This window comes from Ursus arctos, unplaced genomic scaffold (genome assembly GCF_023065955.2).
Source record: "Ursus arctos isolate Adak ecotype North America unplaced genomic scaffold, UrsArc2.0 scaffold_12, whole genome shotgun sequence".
Classification (NCBI taxonomy): Eukaryota; Metazoa; Chordata; class Mammalia; order Carnivora; family Ursidae; genus Ursus; species Ursus arctos.
In genome coordinates, this window is record NW_026622786.1 from 27,633,067 (window position 1) to 27,647,277 (window position 14,211).

Below are 14,211 nucleotides of genomic sequence, written 5' to 3' on the forward strand. Positions count from 1 at the left end.
TTGCTGTGCTACAAATAGACTAGGGTAGAGGGTAAAACCAAGGAGACCAGTTAGGGGGCGTCAGAGCAGTCCAAACAGGAAGTAGTGTGGCTTGCACCAATAGGGATAGGAATAGGGGCAAATGGTTGTTCTCTGGATGTATTTTGAAAGTAGAGTTAATAGAATTTCCTGACATATTGGATAAGGGATGTGAAGAAAAGAGAGAAATCCAGCAGAACTACAAAGCTTTTGGTCTGACCAATTTTAAGAATGGAGTTGCCGTCACTGATCTTGGAAGTCTAGGTGGAGTATCCCTGTCCCTAAGTGTCTTTATAAATAACATGTCATACCACCCCAATGATTCAGCAGCCTCTGCCTTGGCTTGAGGGACCTAGATGCAACCTGGGAGTCAGAGGGACTACACAGGCCCTGCCTGCCCTGATTCAAAACCATTTCCTAAGTCCCGTGCCCTTGAACTCTCTCTCTCTCCCTTTTTTTCTTTTTCCTCTCTCCCTCTCCCAAACAAAAAGGTCCTTCAAATTTTAGAAATGGTCCTGGAGACTCCTTCCAGGTGTCAAGAGGACTTCTGTTACTGAACTTCGCTGCCTCCTCAGCCCCTGTCGCTGTCATCCCTTCGTGCTTCCACCAGGTGGCAGTGCACTGCCGAGCATAGTGCCAGAGCGCCCTGCAGTACCTCTGCGGGAAGGCGCCAGAGGGCTGAGCTTCAGGATGGCGGCTGGAGTGATTTCTAGAATATACTACAGACTAATCTGGCATGGGGAAGGTAAGGAGAGGTTGTATCATTTCTTTTTTAGAAACATCATATATCCTTGCTAAGGATGATTTTCCTTTCCTGAGTTGAAAAGGCGTTCTATGGATTTAGAGCAGACTTTCCACCTGGAGAGTGTTTTTATGTAAAGGTTTGATTCACCAAGTACCTTGCTGAGGTTGCAGTACTGGCATCTGTTTCATGAGCTCTTCTTTGTTTGAGATAGGTAGAACAGCTCCTGGAAGCTGTGCCTTCCCCAATGTGAAGTCCTTCTTGAAAATCAAAAGTAGATACTGATTGATTAGTTTCTGTGTGCAAAATTTGGAACAAGTGTTATAAGGACCACAAATAAGGAAAGAAAGTGCCCTTTTGCCTCCAGAAATTTTTGGTGCAGTTGGAGAGGCATAAGCACAAATACTGGAAACCTTAGGAATTAATAAAAGTGTCACTGGGTATGCTAGTTAATTGATAAAAGCATCACTGGCAGTGCTACCTCTGGAGACTAGAGTACAAATTGGGGCTAAAAAGAGTCCTCTTGGTTGAAGCTGCCTATAGACCAGTCAGACTTCCAGACCCTCTACCCTATCCTGGCAGAACACCCAACATTTTCCACTGGAGAGGTTGAACTAAAAAGGTTTTGGCTTTGGGAACATCAAGCCAAATTGTGGATGGGGTAAGAAAGTGCCCTGTGAACAGAGGGCTCAAGGAGAATGTATAATTACTCCTTGTCCCCCCAGTATGCATCACTTAGTCTCCTTTCGGATCAGTTCCCAGAATGCTGCATTTATTTCACCCAGGCAGGAAACTGAAGATTAGTTTTGGGGAAACTGATTTGCTCAGGAGTATAGAACTATAGATTCTGACATTTGGGATTTCCCCCAATGAAATGGTAGCATCCTGACTACTTTTATCCTCCTCTTAACAAGCCCCACCCAGGACCAAGCTTCCAGTCTGCCTTCTAATGCCTCATTCCTTAACTCGAACCAGGGTTTCTCAGCATCAACGCTACTGACATTAGGGGTCAGGTAAATTATGTGGGGAGGCTGTCCTCTGCATTATGGGGTGTCAAGCAGCATCCCTGGCCTCTACCACTAGATGCCAGTAGCACTCCTCCTTTCCCCACCCTTTACCCCACAGTCCTGGCAACCAAAACTATCTCCAGACCTTGCCGAATGTGCCTGGGGGAGAAGCCCACCCCGTTCTTGAGAATCACTGGCTTGAACTGGCATCCGCAGATTCAGACATTGGAAGGAAGCCTCAAACATAAGGAAAAGCAAAACTAACTGGGGAAGGAACTTTGACAAAAGGAATCAGAGGAAAGGACAAATCGAGGAGGGGAGAGGGGGGAGGACTTAAGGGAAAACGGTATCTTCAGGGAAATGAAAGGACATTGATTTTTTTTAAAGATTTTATTTACTTGGGAGAGAGAGAGGGCATGAGCACACAAGCAGGGGGAGGGGGGAAGGAAGAAGGAGGAGGGAGAGGGAGAAGGAGAAGCAGACTCCTCGCTGAGCAGGCAACCAAACGCAGGGCTCCATCCCAGCACCCTGGGATCATGACCTGAGCAAAGTCAGATGCTTAACCAACTGAGCCATCTGAGCTCCCCACGACAATGTATCTTTGAAGAATGATATTTATTTTTTAAAAAACCTCCTAGAACTAGAAGGACACTTGGCTATTAAAATTTTGATTGTAGGAATAAAAAAATCAAAATATTCAAAGATCATATTGAAGAATTCTGGTATAAAGCAGGACAAAAAGTTAAAACCAATAGAGAAAAGATAAGCAAATTAGATAATCAAACTGGATTTTGGAAGACTACTGTCCAGAAAGAACAAGAACACAGGCCAAACTTTAATTACCAAGAAAAAAAAAATCACCCAAGAAAAATTCCCGTAACTGAAAGGACATGGCCTTCAAACTAAACAACTGTCCCCAGCCCAGTTAAACTGTAGTCACTGAAGATATATCATCATGCGACTTCAGAACTAGTGATAAAGAGAAGATAACCAAAAATTTCTAAAAAGGAAAACAAAAGGAGTCACCCTGGGGTCTGGGTGGCATTCAGGGTGATGATTAGAGCAGTCCTCAGACTGATTCCCATGTACCTTTTCACAGAGTATGTGCTCCACAGAAACAAGGGGGACCCAAGAAGGAGGAAGACTGGAGTCCTAGAATCTAGGTGTCAGCCCGGAAGAGAAGCGAAGGGAGTTATCAGGATGGCAGTGAAGGGAGTTCCCATGTGGAGACCAGCACATGCGGCAGGCCTAGAGAGAAACTGGTTGGGAGGTGGAGCAGGGGGACGGAGAACGCCAGAAGGGGTGGTGCCAGACAAGCAATGGTGCTGATGAATTACCTCAGGTGTTTGACCAAACTGAGGGTCTCATAGGGAACTTCAGAACTCTGTGTGTGTGTGTGTGTGTGTGTGTGTGTGTATAAAAAATATATAGCTTTAATTAAGAAAAAAAGACAACAAGTGCTTTGAATGCAGGGGAAGGAGAGATCTCAGGGCTAGAGTATTGGGGTGAGAGGGGAGGTGGCTTCTCTAAAAGGTAGGAGAATGTGAAGAGGGGAGGATAGCGTGGGGAGAAGAGAGGAAGTTGGAAAGTGCAGGGCACATTCAGACAAATGGAGGCTGTGTTTTTGAACCATGACAGATTGGGAAAGAAGTTGGTTAAATTACAAGGTAAGAAGTTATTTCAAGTTTAGAAACCTGAGATCATCTTAGAATGCTTTCAGTTACAGAAAGGGTTTAAGTGATCCGATATTTTTTTAAGGTGGTATAGAGGGTAGAGGGATCATCTCTTGAGTTGTGTATAATGGTTGATTTTTGCCTTGAACATTTTTCTGTATTTTCAAGGTTACAATTAGAAAACAGTGAAAGTGGAAATAATAACCTATTGATTGAAATATTTATTTCTTAAATAACCCAAATACATTTCATAAGCACCATTCTTTTGGGAGAGGTATCTTTACCTTTTTGGAAGCACATTAGTTACTTTAATAAATAGAGATCTTTCGGCTTGTATTCCTTATTCCATACACGTGTATAAATCAGTGGCAGTTTGGTGGTTGCAGGGTTTATCAAGCATGACCTCTGAAATGGCGTGCTTGCGTTCAACAGCACCTACTAGTTTCCACAAGGTGGGGTGCTAACCTCACACAGTGGACTGAGACTGCTATAACTTACGGAAACTTCTAACTCTAATGCATTTGCTAACTCTTTTCCATAATTCCCAAGCAATTCTAACAGAAATATGTTTGGAAATTATATAGCTGCAGTTGTGGGGTTTCGTTTCAGTTTGTAAATTAGGTCAGACTCATGATTTACATTTTTAGAGTGTGACTAACGTATATAAGCACTTTTCCTCTTTACGGTGGACCTTGACTATATGCAATTATAGGCATTTATCTAGACTACCTCTAATTTGGTGAAGACCATTCTAAATAAGTGAAATACCTGAATAAGGAAATGTTTGTAGTTATTGCAAATAGAGGTCCTGATATGGCTATCTCAGTGAATAAGATTATTTTTAAAACCCTGTATCAGGTAGATGTACACATGGTTCTGATGTATTTTAAATAGCTTCATCTCTTAAATTCCTTCCTAAATTTTAGTTATCCTGTTCTCCCTTTCTACAACAAAGGCGAGTCAGGTTAAACTTTGTCTGAGTCAGATTCTGAATTGATGGAATTAAGGAAAGTATGCAGAACATACTGCAGTTGTTTCAACCTTCTGCAAATCTGTCCGGTTTCCCTATGCCAGTTAAATTTGTGTGGGATTCTTACAACACACGGAGCCAGTAACAGTTTAGAATATGGTGCTTCTGGGGCGCCTGGGTGGCACAGCGGTTAAGTGTCTGCCTTCGGCTCAGGGCGTGATCCCGGCGTTATGGGATCGAGCCCCACATCAGGCTCCTCCGCTATGAGCCTGCTTCTTCCTGTCCCACTCCCCCTGCTTGTGTTCCCTCTCTCGCTGGCTGTCTCTATCTCTGTCGAATAAATAAATAAAATCTTAAAAAAAAAAAAAAAGAATATGGTGCTTCTGTTTCTCCATTTTGAAGCAAAATAAAGACATTCTAATAGCCAGTGTTTGAATGTAAACATTTACATAAATAGCATAATTTTTTAAGTATATACTTGTATTATGGGACCTACCATACAATAATTTGTTGTTGTTGTCATAAATTCAGGATGTGGCCTGTTTCCCTTTGTCCTTCCTTTTTCCCAGATGGAGGTTTTTTAGTCCCTTTTAGCCATTAGGTTCCAGGAAGTAATTGTGGAGCTGGTAGTTAGAATCATGCCAGGCACAACATCATTCCAGGCAATACAAGTGGTGAGGCTGACTTTTGTACTTGCAGTTTCAGGATTGACCAAAGAGCTGAGCATAGGAAGGAAGTGAAAGTGATGAGTGCAGAGGGATGTTCCCTTGTCCTAGAACATGACAGATGCTCAATTCATGGCAGCTGTTGAGGAAGTGCCATGAAGTGACCTGTGGGTGAAGAAGCCATAGGTTCCAGACTGGGCCCTGCTGATAACCAGCTCTGCCCCCTTGGGCGAGTTAGCCTCTCTGGACCTCATTCCTTCACTGTGAAGCAGAGACCTGGCTGAGACCAGGGGATCCTCAGAAAGCCACTCTGATCACCACAGCTGACTCTCAAGTCTGACTTATCAGAGACAAATGAAGCTTTGCACCAGGCTGTGCCACTCTATGACCCCGGGTGCCTGCCTAGAATCTCCATTTCTGAACGCTGCCTTTTCCTAGGTTCCTCAGCTGTCTTGCTCTGTCTGCCCACCTGCCAGGTCAACCTATTGCCTCAGTGTGAGGTACAAGCCCCTGCCGGCCCCATTTCAGCCGAAAAATTGCCTGTAACATCTCCTAACATTGATATATTTTGTATTTAGTGTTTTACTGACTCATAAAATTATGCTCAAAACCAGACCATAACTAATTTGTGCTCTCGGCCTGTTTCCCCTTTCACTCCACCTAAAAACCTAAGAATCACTCCAAACCCTCCAGCCTCTTTAAGTCCCTCTTTCCCACCATTTGCCCTCTCTATTCCTTCACCTTAGTGCTGCAAGTGTCCTTTAGGCCTTGGACATCATTCTCCTGATATATTTCAGGGATCTGCCAAATGATTCCCCTTGTCTGGGTGAGCCTTATCCCTTCTGTTCATTCTCGTCATAACTGCCAGAGTGGTAGTTCCCGAATGCAGATCCGGTCACATCATTCTCCCTTTTTGTCATCCTTCAGTGGCTTCTCATTGCCTTTAGTTTCGAGTACATACTCCTCGACATGGCTTTGAAGGCCCTGCCTCTCCAACTCCATTTGCTGCTGCTCTCTGCTGTGCTCCTTGTATACCAAAACATAGTTCCCCAAATATCCCATGCTATTTCATGTGTCACTGCTCTCAGCATGTCTGGAAGACCCTTTTCCCCTCTCTCTGTTATGCTTGGTAAGTTTCATATCCTTCCAAGTCAGATCAAGTATCTCTTCCATAAAGCCTGACTTAGTTTTCTCAAAGTATAGTCCATCGTTTCTTACTTGGTGCTAACTTTATATGTAATAATTATGTCCCTTGTTGTATTAATCTCTTTGATTGCAATAACTAGTTTTTCTCTGTCACAGAGAAATTCCTTATGAATGTCTTACCCACCCTTGTGTTTCTAGCTTAGTTCCTGTCACCTGGTACATTGCACTAGAGTATTTAATGAATGAATGAATCTGTGCTCGTGATGAAAAATACGGCTCTGAAGTTCAGTGTTCATCTATGATACTGAATGTTTTCTTTTTTAAAAAAGGGAAACAGTCTTAAATTCATATCATTTTTGTATTTTTTTTTTCTTTAAGTAGGCTCCATTCCTAGCATGGAGCCCAATGTGGGGCTTGAACTCATGACCCTGAGATCAAGACCTGAGCTGAGATCAAGAGTCAGATGCTTAACTGACTGAGCCACCCAGGTGCCCCAAATTCGGAGCATTTTAAAGCTGAAATGAAGGGTGTTTCAGTTGCAAGTGAAAAACTAAACCCCAAACTGGCTTGAACAATAAAAGGAATTGGTTGACTTACAAAATGGGAAAAATTCAGTCTTATTTCTGGGCAAGACAGGCTCCAGCTGCCCAAGGTTTTCACTAGCGATAGTGTCTCTCTGCTCTGTCCCCCGCAGGGTTAGCTCCATTGGCCTCCCTCCCCACAGTGCTGCCTCCATCAGCTCCAATGCTTTCCCGTTCAGGGTGGCGAAAACCGGTAGTACCTCCTGGCTTCCTGTCTTTGCACCAGCTTGTGTAGGGAACAAGGTCTCTTATAACATGTAGGAGACCAAGAGAGCGAATGTCTCCAGTCTCATGGTCTTCAATTGGATTATAGTCCCATCTTTCAGCCAATCCCTGTGGCCAGGGATGAGGATTATTTCCATGTTGCCTAAGCCATCTCAGGCCTATTCTTGGAACTAGAGATTTGGCGCTGAAGGAGACAGGCACTGAAATCCCACCCAAACTGCCTGCCTTTCTTACCCAAAGAAAGCTGGTTATTATTGGCAAAAGGAGGGGGCAATATAAGCTGAGGAAGAGGACAACTAATAGTCATTATAAAGAACATTAGAAATTTGGGGGGCCAGACTCCCATAATTGTTTTAAGAACAAATGACTTTTTTTATTTCCCTGAAGCCCGGACCTCCAAGTAGGGAAGGGCTTCTCAAAGTGAAGTGAGGAGTGGCTGAAAGCCGTGCACAAGCCGGGAGCAGCAGCCTTGCTTGTCTTTGACAAGTCACACTTCAGAGCCAGTTGTAGAAGCATGGTGGCTGGTTGAGGATCCATGGTCTTGCCAGGCCCCCTTGTGAGAGACTAAGGTCCAGAGAGATTGACTGATCCAAAGGATCAGAGCTGGTTCTCGGCAAGACCCAGTCTAGAACTCTTGGCTCCTTCATTCCTTCATGGCCCTTCTTCATTAGGTATCATGAAGTGAGCAACTACCAAGTACTTAAAGGACATGCCCATAAAAACCTTCTTGTGCAGGCAGTCAATTATGGTCATGTCGATTTCAGAATGATGGAACCATCCAACATATTTTTTTAATATGTATTATTCTTTGCATTATTAAAAAAATAGTTATGAAAGAAAGCTGAAACCATTTTTGGTTGAATAAAGTTTGACCATTTTAGTTTTGCCTTGTTTCCAAGATTCTGCAATAGTGTGGCATTCATTAAATAATAAACATATTGTACATTTCAGTGTGTGGTAACAGGAAAGAATGACTTCATAGACCACTTAATCTGCTCTGTTGTGGTTTATGATGCCATCTGAATTCTTGGTGGAATTATTTCCATCTAAATCACTATAAACTTCTATTTAGGTTGTCGCAGATCTAAAGCCAGATATGTTTGTGGGTTTTAGCAGTGATGTAATTCTGGAAGATACTTTGAAAGTTACAAGTTGTCATATACTATTAGCATTTAACTCAGTGTTTCACATAATTTCAGACAAACTAGAAGCCTGAAAAATAATCCGTTTCTCTATTATTTTTTTCGTAAGCATTCTCCCTTTCTTGTCTGTCTTGCCACTGTACATTTCGTTGTGCGTCAGTCGAGCATGTGGGGGAAACACTGGGAGGCTCTGTGGGTATACACAGTACTATATAGCACATGGCCTCTGCCCCTTCTTAATTAGGACACTTAGATGGATGGAAAGGATGTCTCACCAACTAATATACATCTTTTTCTAAGATATGGTGGAGAATAAGGGAAAGACAGAATCTCACTTTTTTGTCTTTTATCTTACTGCCAGTTGTGTGATAGAGACTGGATCATATTGTAAGAACTGCACATACTACAGCATATACACGTTGAACTGCACAGAAAGAAAGGACTCTGCTAAAACATACCTTCTAGGAGCGTGTATCCCAGTTGGCTCTCAGGCAGGAGCAATAGCAAAACAACAGAACTTGGTAAGATTCAACAGAAAGCTCTGAAGATTTCTAAGGCTCTATATTTTTTTGTTTTTGTTTTTGTTTTTTTTTAATCAAAAAAGCTTGGAGGCAGGAGAGGGAGACACTGGTATCAGTGGCAGGTGGGGTTGGTGTGCCAAACCTGCAGTGCAGAACAGGGCACAAAGGAGAAAGCGATGGGAGGAGGCGGGGAGCTCTGTTCCCGCAGAGCCAGGGAGAGGGACAAGCTCTGTGGGTGGGAGGCTATGGATATATATGGGGTAGGTGAGTTGAAGAATAGAGAGGGAAAAGAAAATGGGTCAGGTTGGGTAGTTGGCTATATATAGAAGCAACAGAAGGCAGGGAGCACAACTCCATAGGAAACTGGTGGAGCTCATTATGTATTGGGGAAGGCAGGCTCCTCAGAAGTGGGTACGGAGATAGAAGAAGGGCCTTTAGAAGGGTGAGTCAGCAGCATGTTTCAGGACACATGAAAGACCTGTTCTACCACTTGCTGCCTCTGTCACCTCAGGGAAATTCAGATTTCTCATCTGTGAAGTGGGGAGGTTGGATTAGTTGGTCTCTTGCAGTCCTGAGATGTTAAAAGGTAAAGAGTCAGCATCTTCTCCATCACAGACCACAGTCTGGACATCTCGAAACTACAGTGACAGTCATTTATCTGTTCAGCGAGTACTGACTGAGCACCCGTGATGTGCGAAACACCGTTCTGCACACTGGGATTCCAGCAGGGAACAAGATGAAATCCTTTCCTTTCAGGGAGCTTGGTTCTGAACAGAGAGGCAGACAACAATCAAAGACACAAATGAGCAAGTTAATTGGAAGTATGAGTAATTGCTGTGAAGATGGTAAAATAAGTGCCGTGGAGGGTGACTGCATATTGGGGGAGGGGCCAGTGGGAAGCCTGACTCCTCTCTGAGGAGGTAATGTTCACGCAAGACCTGAGCTGAACCAATCTGGGGGGCACAGTAGACCGCTCAGAATGAACCGCAAAGACCCTCAGAGAGGAATGAGCTCGATGCATTCATGCAGCAGAAAGAAGGCTGGTATGGCTGGTGAGTGAACAAGGAATGATTAGAAATTTGGATTTTATCACAAGCCTTTGGAGAGTTTCAAGCAGGAGAATGAAAGGGAAGATCTGCTATACGTTATAATCTCTGGCAATTCTGTAGAGAATAAAGTGTGAGAAGCAGAGATGAGTTAGGAGGCTCTTGTAGTCATGGTGAGAGATGGTGACAGTCGGACCAGGAGAAGCAGGGACGGAGGGAATAAGTAGATAGTTGCGGAATGTGTGTAGAGGTTTTGAAAGAAGGAAACACCGGAGCAGATTCCGCTACCCTCCATCCCTGCCAATCCAACATAGATTTCATGACCTTCTTATATAAGCAGGAAATCTATTTATGCTAGATTCTACTGTTCATTTGTCGATTTCTGGCTTGGGAATGCAGAATAGCATGTTTGGTAGCAAAAATGATAGTTCACTTTTGAGTTGTTACAGAAAAGCCTAGTGAATAGAGGAACACTGAAACAAGTATGCATTTCTTGGCCCCAGTGGAACGGATTCAGAGCCAGTTTAACAGCCCACAGTGTCTTTCAAAGAAATAACTTTTCCTGGGTCAAGAATCCAGGAAAGACTGACTCTGCTTGGGTTGTGTGGCCACTCCTGAACCAAATATTGGGTCTGGGGGTGAGGAGTGGGGGTGGTAAAGTGATGGCTGAGGCTTCCTTTATGTCCTGCATCCCATTAGTAGGACATGAAAGAGGGTCAGGGACATTTCCCTCAAGGCAGAGGTATAGACTAACAAAAACACTGTGTCTATGAAGATGCCTTCATTTGGATTTCTCAGATGCTACAGCCGCTAGGAGTGTCTGGCCAAAGGTCATAGCCAGGCCTAAACTGTAGCTCTCTAAAACTCTATCCCATTCTTTTGTCTTCAAAGGAACTTTTGTTAAAACCAAAATACAAGCCTTCTATTGATAATTTTTCCTTGTTGACTTCTTTATGTATTTGATTATTAAATATATAAAGTAATTTAAAAACTCTCAAGATTTTGCCATGGCCTAGCCCTCAGTGTTTTCTTTAGACAATACAGGACATCGCATACCCCAGCACCAGTTTCTATGTGTTAAGCATAGCCAGTCCGAGAGCCCTGTTCTTATCAAGATGGCCCCAGGTTCCCTCCACTTGACTACATGCCTGTGTAACAGGTATAACACAGGAACTGTGGGCACAGAGTTTTTCAAGCAGTTCTGGGTGCAGAATGGGATGCTCTGCTTGCTCTAACCTAGCAGGCTCCCTTCCTTTTTATGCTCAGAACTCAAAGCCTCAGGGACACTCCTCTCTCATGGATCTGTTTTCTGGGGAGAGGACCCACAGGGCTGAGAAGTCTAGGCTGTCTACCTAGGACACGTTGTTGGAGTGAGAAGGCATTGGACTTTGATTCCTTTTCATCCTCCCTCCTGTTTCCCCAAGCCCTTAGAACTTGGTCCCTCCTGGCTTTAACTGTTTATAAGCTCCCAGTCCCCTGGTTTGCTTAGGTTTTTTCTCTCTAATCCCAGGAATTCCATTTAGTTCAACCCATTTATTGAGTGGCCTCTACAAATAAGGCCCTAAATGTACACTCTGAAAATCACCTTCTTTGTGCCCCTTTATATTCTCCGTCTAAACACGTCTCAGCTAGGTAACAGGATTTGATTAATTTATACTAATGTGCAATAAACAACTTATTGAATTACTCGCTCAATAAACATTTATTGAGCATCAACTGTAAACCAGGTACTCTTAACAAGCACTGAAATGGCAGTGATTAAATTTCCTGGCCCCCTCAGATAAGTTATATTCTAATGGGGGAGACAGATAGTAAATAAATAAGTATATAATATGCCAGTAGAGTGAGTGGAGTAATTTTAAAACATAAAGCAGCCCTGCTAATGGGGGAGGGAAGAGTATGTGTACATGTGGGGGTGGGGGGTATCTTAGGTTCGTTGGGAAAGGTACCTCTGAGGAGAACAGACCTGCTATAGCGGGGGCAGTGGGTGGGTAGACTTGGATTTAGAGAGAAATCTTTTTGGTAGGATTTCCAATTACTGAACTTCTCATCAAAAAATAGTAATGGAGGGGCGCCTGGGTGTTTTAGTCGGCTAAGCGCCTGACTTCAGCTCAGGTCATGATCTCTTGGTCCTGGGATTGAGCCCCGCATTGGGCTCCCTGCTCAGCGGGGAGCCTGCTTCTCCCTCTCCCTCTGCCCTCCTCCCCACCTCATGCATGCACTGTCCTGCTTTTTCTCTCATTCTCTCTCTCTCTCAATAAATGAATAAAGTCTTTTAAAAAATAATAACAGGTGGAAGATTTGTTTGGAATTTGGGGATGGAGGGCCTCTCCAGTACAGAGCTGTAGGCTGGACAGCTGCACCGTACAGACTCGCCTGTCCCCTTCCAGTTGGGGTCATGGTTCTGATCCCTCGACTAGCTCCTCATCACTGCCCTTCCCCAAGCTCGTCATCACCTGACTGTTTTCCTGTTTATCTCACTGGTAGAACTTTCCTCTTGGCTTTCTTCCCAGCTACCACTTACATTCTCATCCTTGACGGTAATGCAGATCCTCCCATCACCTTGCCCTGGGCTGTTCTGAATAAATTGCTTTCCCTGTGACTCGGAAGAACCTATTCATTGTCCTGCCCTGTGGGTTACTATGTAGTTTATCATTTCACTGGGACGCTTCTGAGAACAGAAGGGGCACTGTTAATAATTATGCTGGGCCTACAGGTATAGACTGGGACAGTCCTCTGCAGACTGGGTGATTGGTCACCGTAGATCTGTGGTCATTGTCCAGTTAGTTCCAGCCACAAGTGAACTGAGACTGCCCACTGCTGGCCTCTCATCTGGAGGCTGAGGTCGGGCTCCTTGCATGTGTGTCCAGAAGTCAAAACAGAGGTCATCACTCTTTGGTCACTAGTATTGTTTTTTACTCTCGGGCGTATTTTTCTAGTTTCCATCTTGGAGGTCCCTCAGTCTCCCCCCCATACCAGGGGGAGGTACGCCCTTCGCCTAGTTTTTGTTCCTTTTTTGAGAATGGACAGAGACTTCCTAAACCTATTTTCTCTGCTGCTTCAAGCTGCTGCCTGGGATGAGATGTAGACTGTTCTTCTGTGTCCAGGTCTGAGATTGCTGTCTTCAGGCCCAGACACCCTTGCAAAACGCCGACCGGGCCTGTGTGTTTGCCGCTCCAGAGCAAAGATGAAATCTAAGGAGTTGGACTTCTAGAGCCAGAGTTGAACTGATTGCCCTTCCAGCCCCTGGACACTAAAAATATCCAGAAACATGGTGCATTGCTTCTTTACAAAGTTATATGCTAACAGCTTAAAAATTCAAGGGACATGATAAAACCCATGGTTTTTTGAAGAATGTTTTATAGATACTGAGATCAGGCATCAAAATTGGAAAGTAACATCCAAAAAACTTTTATAATAAGACCCTACTAGGTTATTTTTACCATAATAATAACAGTGACATCTTATTGGATTCAAATGTACTTTGCAGTACAGATTCCACAGTCCCTTTCCTGAATTCCCAAAAAGTTCTGAAAACTGGGGGAAAAAAACTCAAAGTTTGTCACAAGTTTGACAGCAAAACCTGAATTTGAATTGGCCCAAGTCTTATAGTCTTTATTTATTCTACTTAGTGTGAATATTCATGTTTTGCTACAGAAATATTACTATGTTTGGTTGCTTCCCCAGACTTCAGCAGTGTTAACTGTTACTATGTTTACCTGGGGTGTCAGTGGCCCAGTTGATTCGGATTTTTACTATTTCCTTCTAGCTCCCTGAATACTACATTCACCGCATTCCCAGAAGCCGGGAGGTTCAGCAGTCCTGGCTCTCCACGGTGCTCACCACCCTGTACTCCATGTGGCTCTCCTTTCCGCTGACTCACAGAGTGAAGCCAGATTTGGTATGTATAACCATCCCTAAGGGGAGGGGAAGTCACACTCCCGTAGACCCTTTATTAGTAATAGGACCATAGTATTTTCTTCACCAGCTACCATTTCTCAGTGTGTCAGATTTTAGACTAGACCTTTTACTAACGTAGGTTAAAATTTATCACTTGAATGCACTTTGTTGAAAGAGGTGAGATATTTGTCTTATCTTTCTAGCTATAATTTGAACTTGACATTTGCCGTCTTCTCTCCCTTCTCTTTTTGGTGATAAGCCCAAACAGAACTGTATCTTTAACCAGTTTGTCTTCCTATTCACCTGTGGTTCCTGAGCCGACATCATGTGCTTATCAGCCAGAAGAGAGCCAGTTTTCTATTCCTTTTCAGTGCTTTTTGTTTTTGTCGAGACTCTCTTGCCAGATATGGTATAGAGTGGGATGAATGTTATACACACCCAAGGTTTTATAGTAAAGTAATACAGAAAATAGAAATATAAAAACTTAATTACTACACTGTATTTAACCTTACCTTCCTTATCATCTTAAGTTCTGTATGGTTTTTAGGATGAAGTTCTGTTATTAAATTCTAAAT

At 43.5% G+C, this 14,211-nt stretch overlaps 1 protein-coding gene across 2 annotated transcripts in view; it reads left to right on the forward strand.

The window, feature by feature from the left end:
• Window positions 1–14,211, forward strand: part of ALG14 (ALG14 UDP-N-acetylglucosaminyltransferase subunit) — a 108,858-nt gene that overhangs the window by 18,580 nt on the left and 76,067 nt on the right. For both annotated transcript variants that reach the window (XM_026497576.4, XM_026497574.4), the window contains exon 3: window positions 13,506–13,637. In XM_026497576.4, coding sequence (XP_026353361.3) covers window positions 13,506–13,637 — 132 coding nt within the window. The remainder of the gene's footprint in view (window positions 1–13,505; window positions 13,638–14,211) is intronic.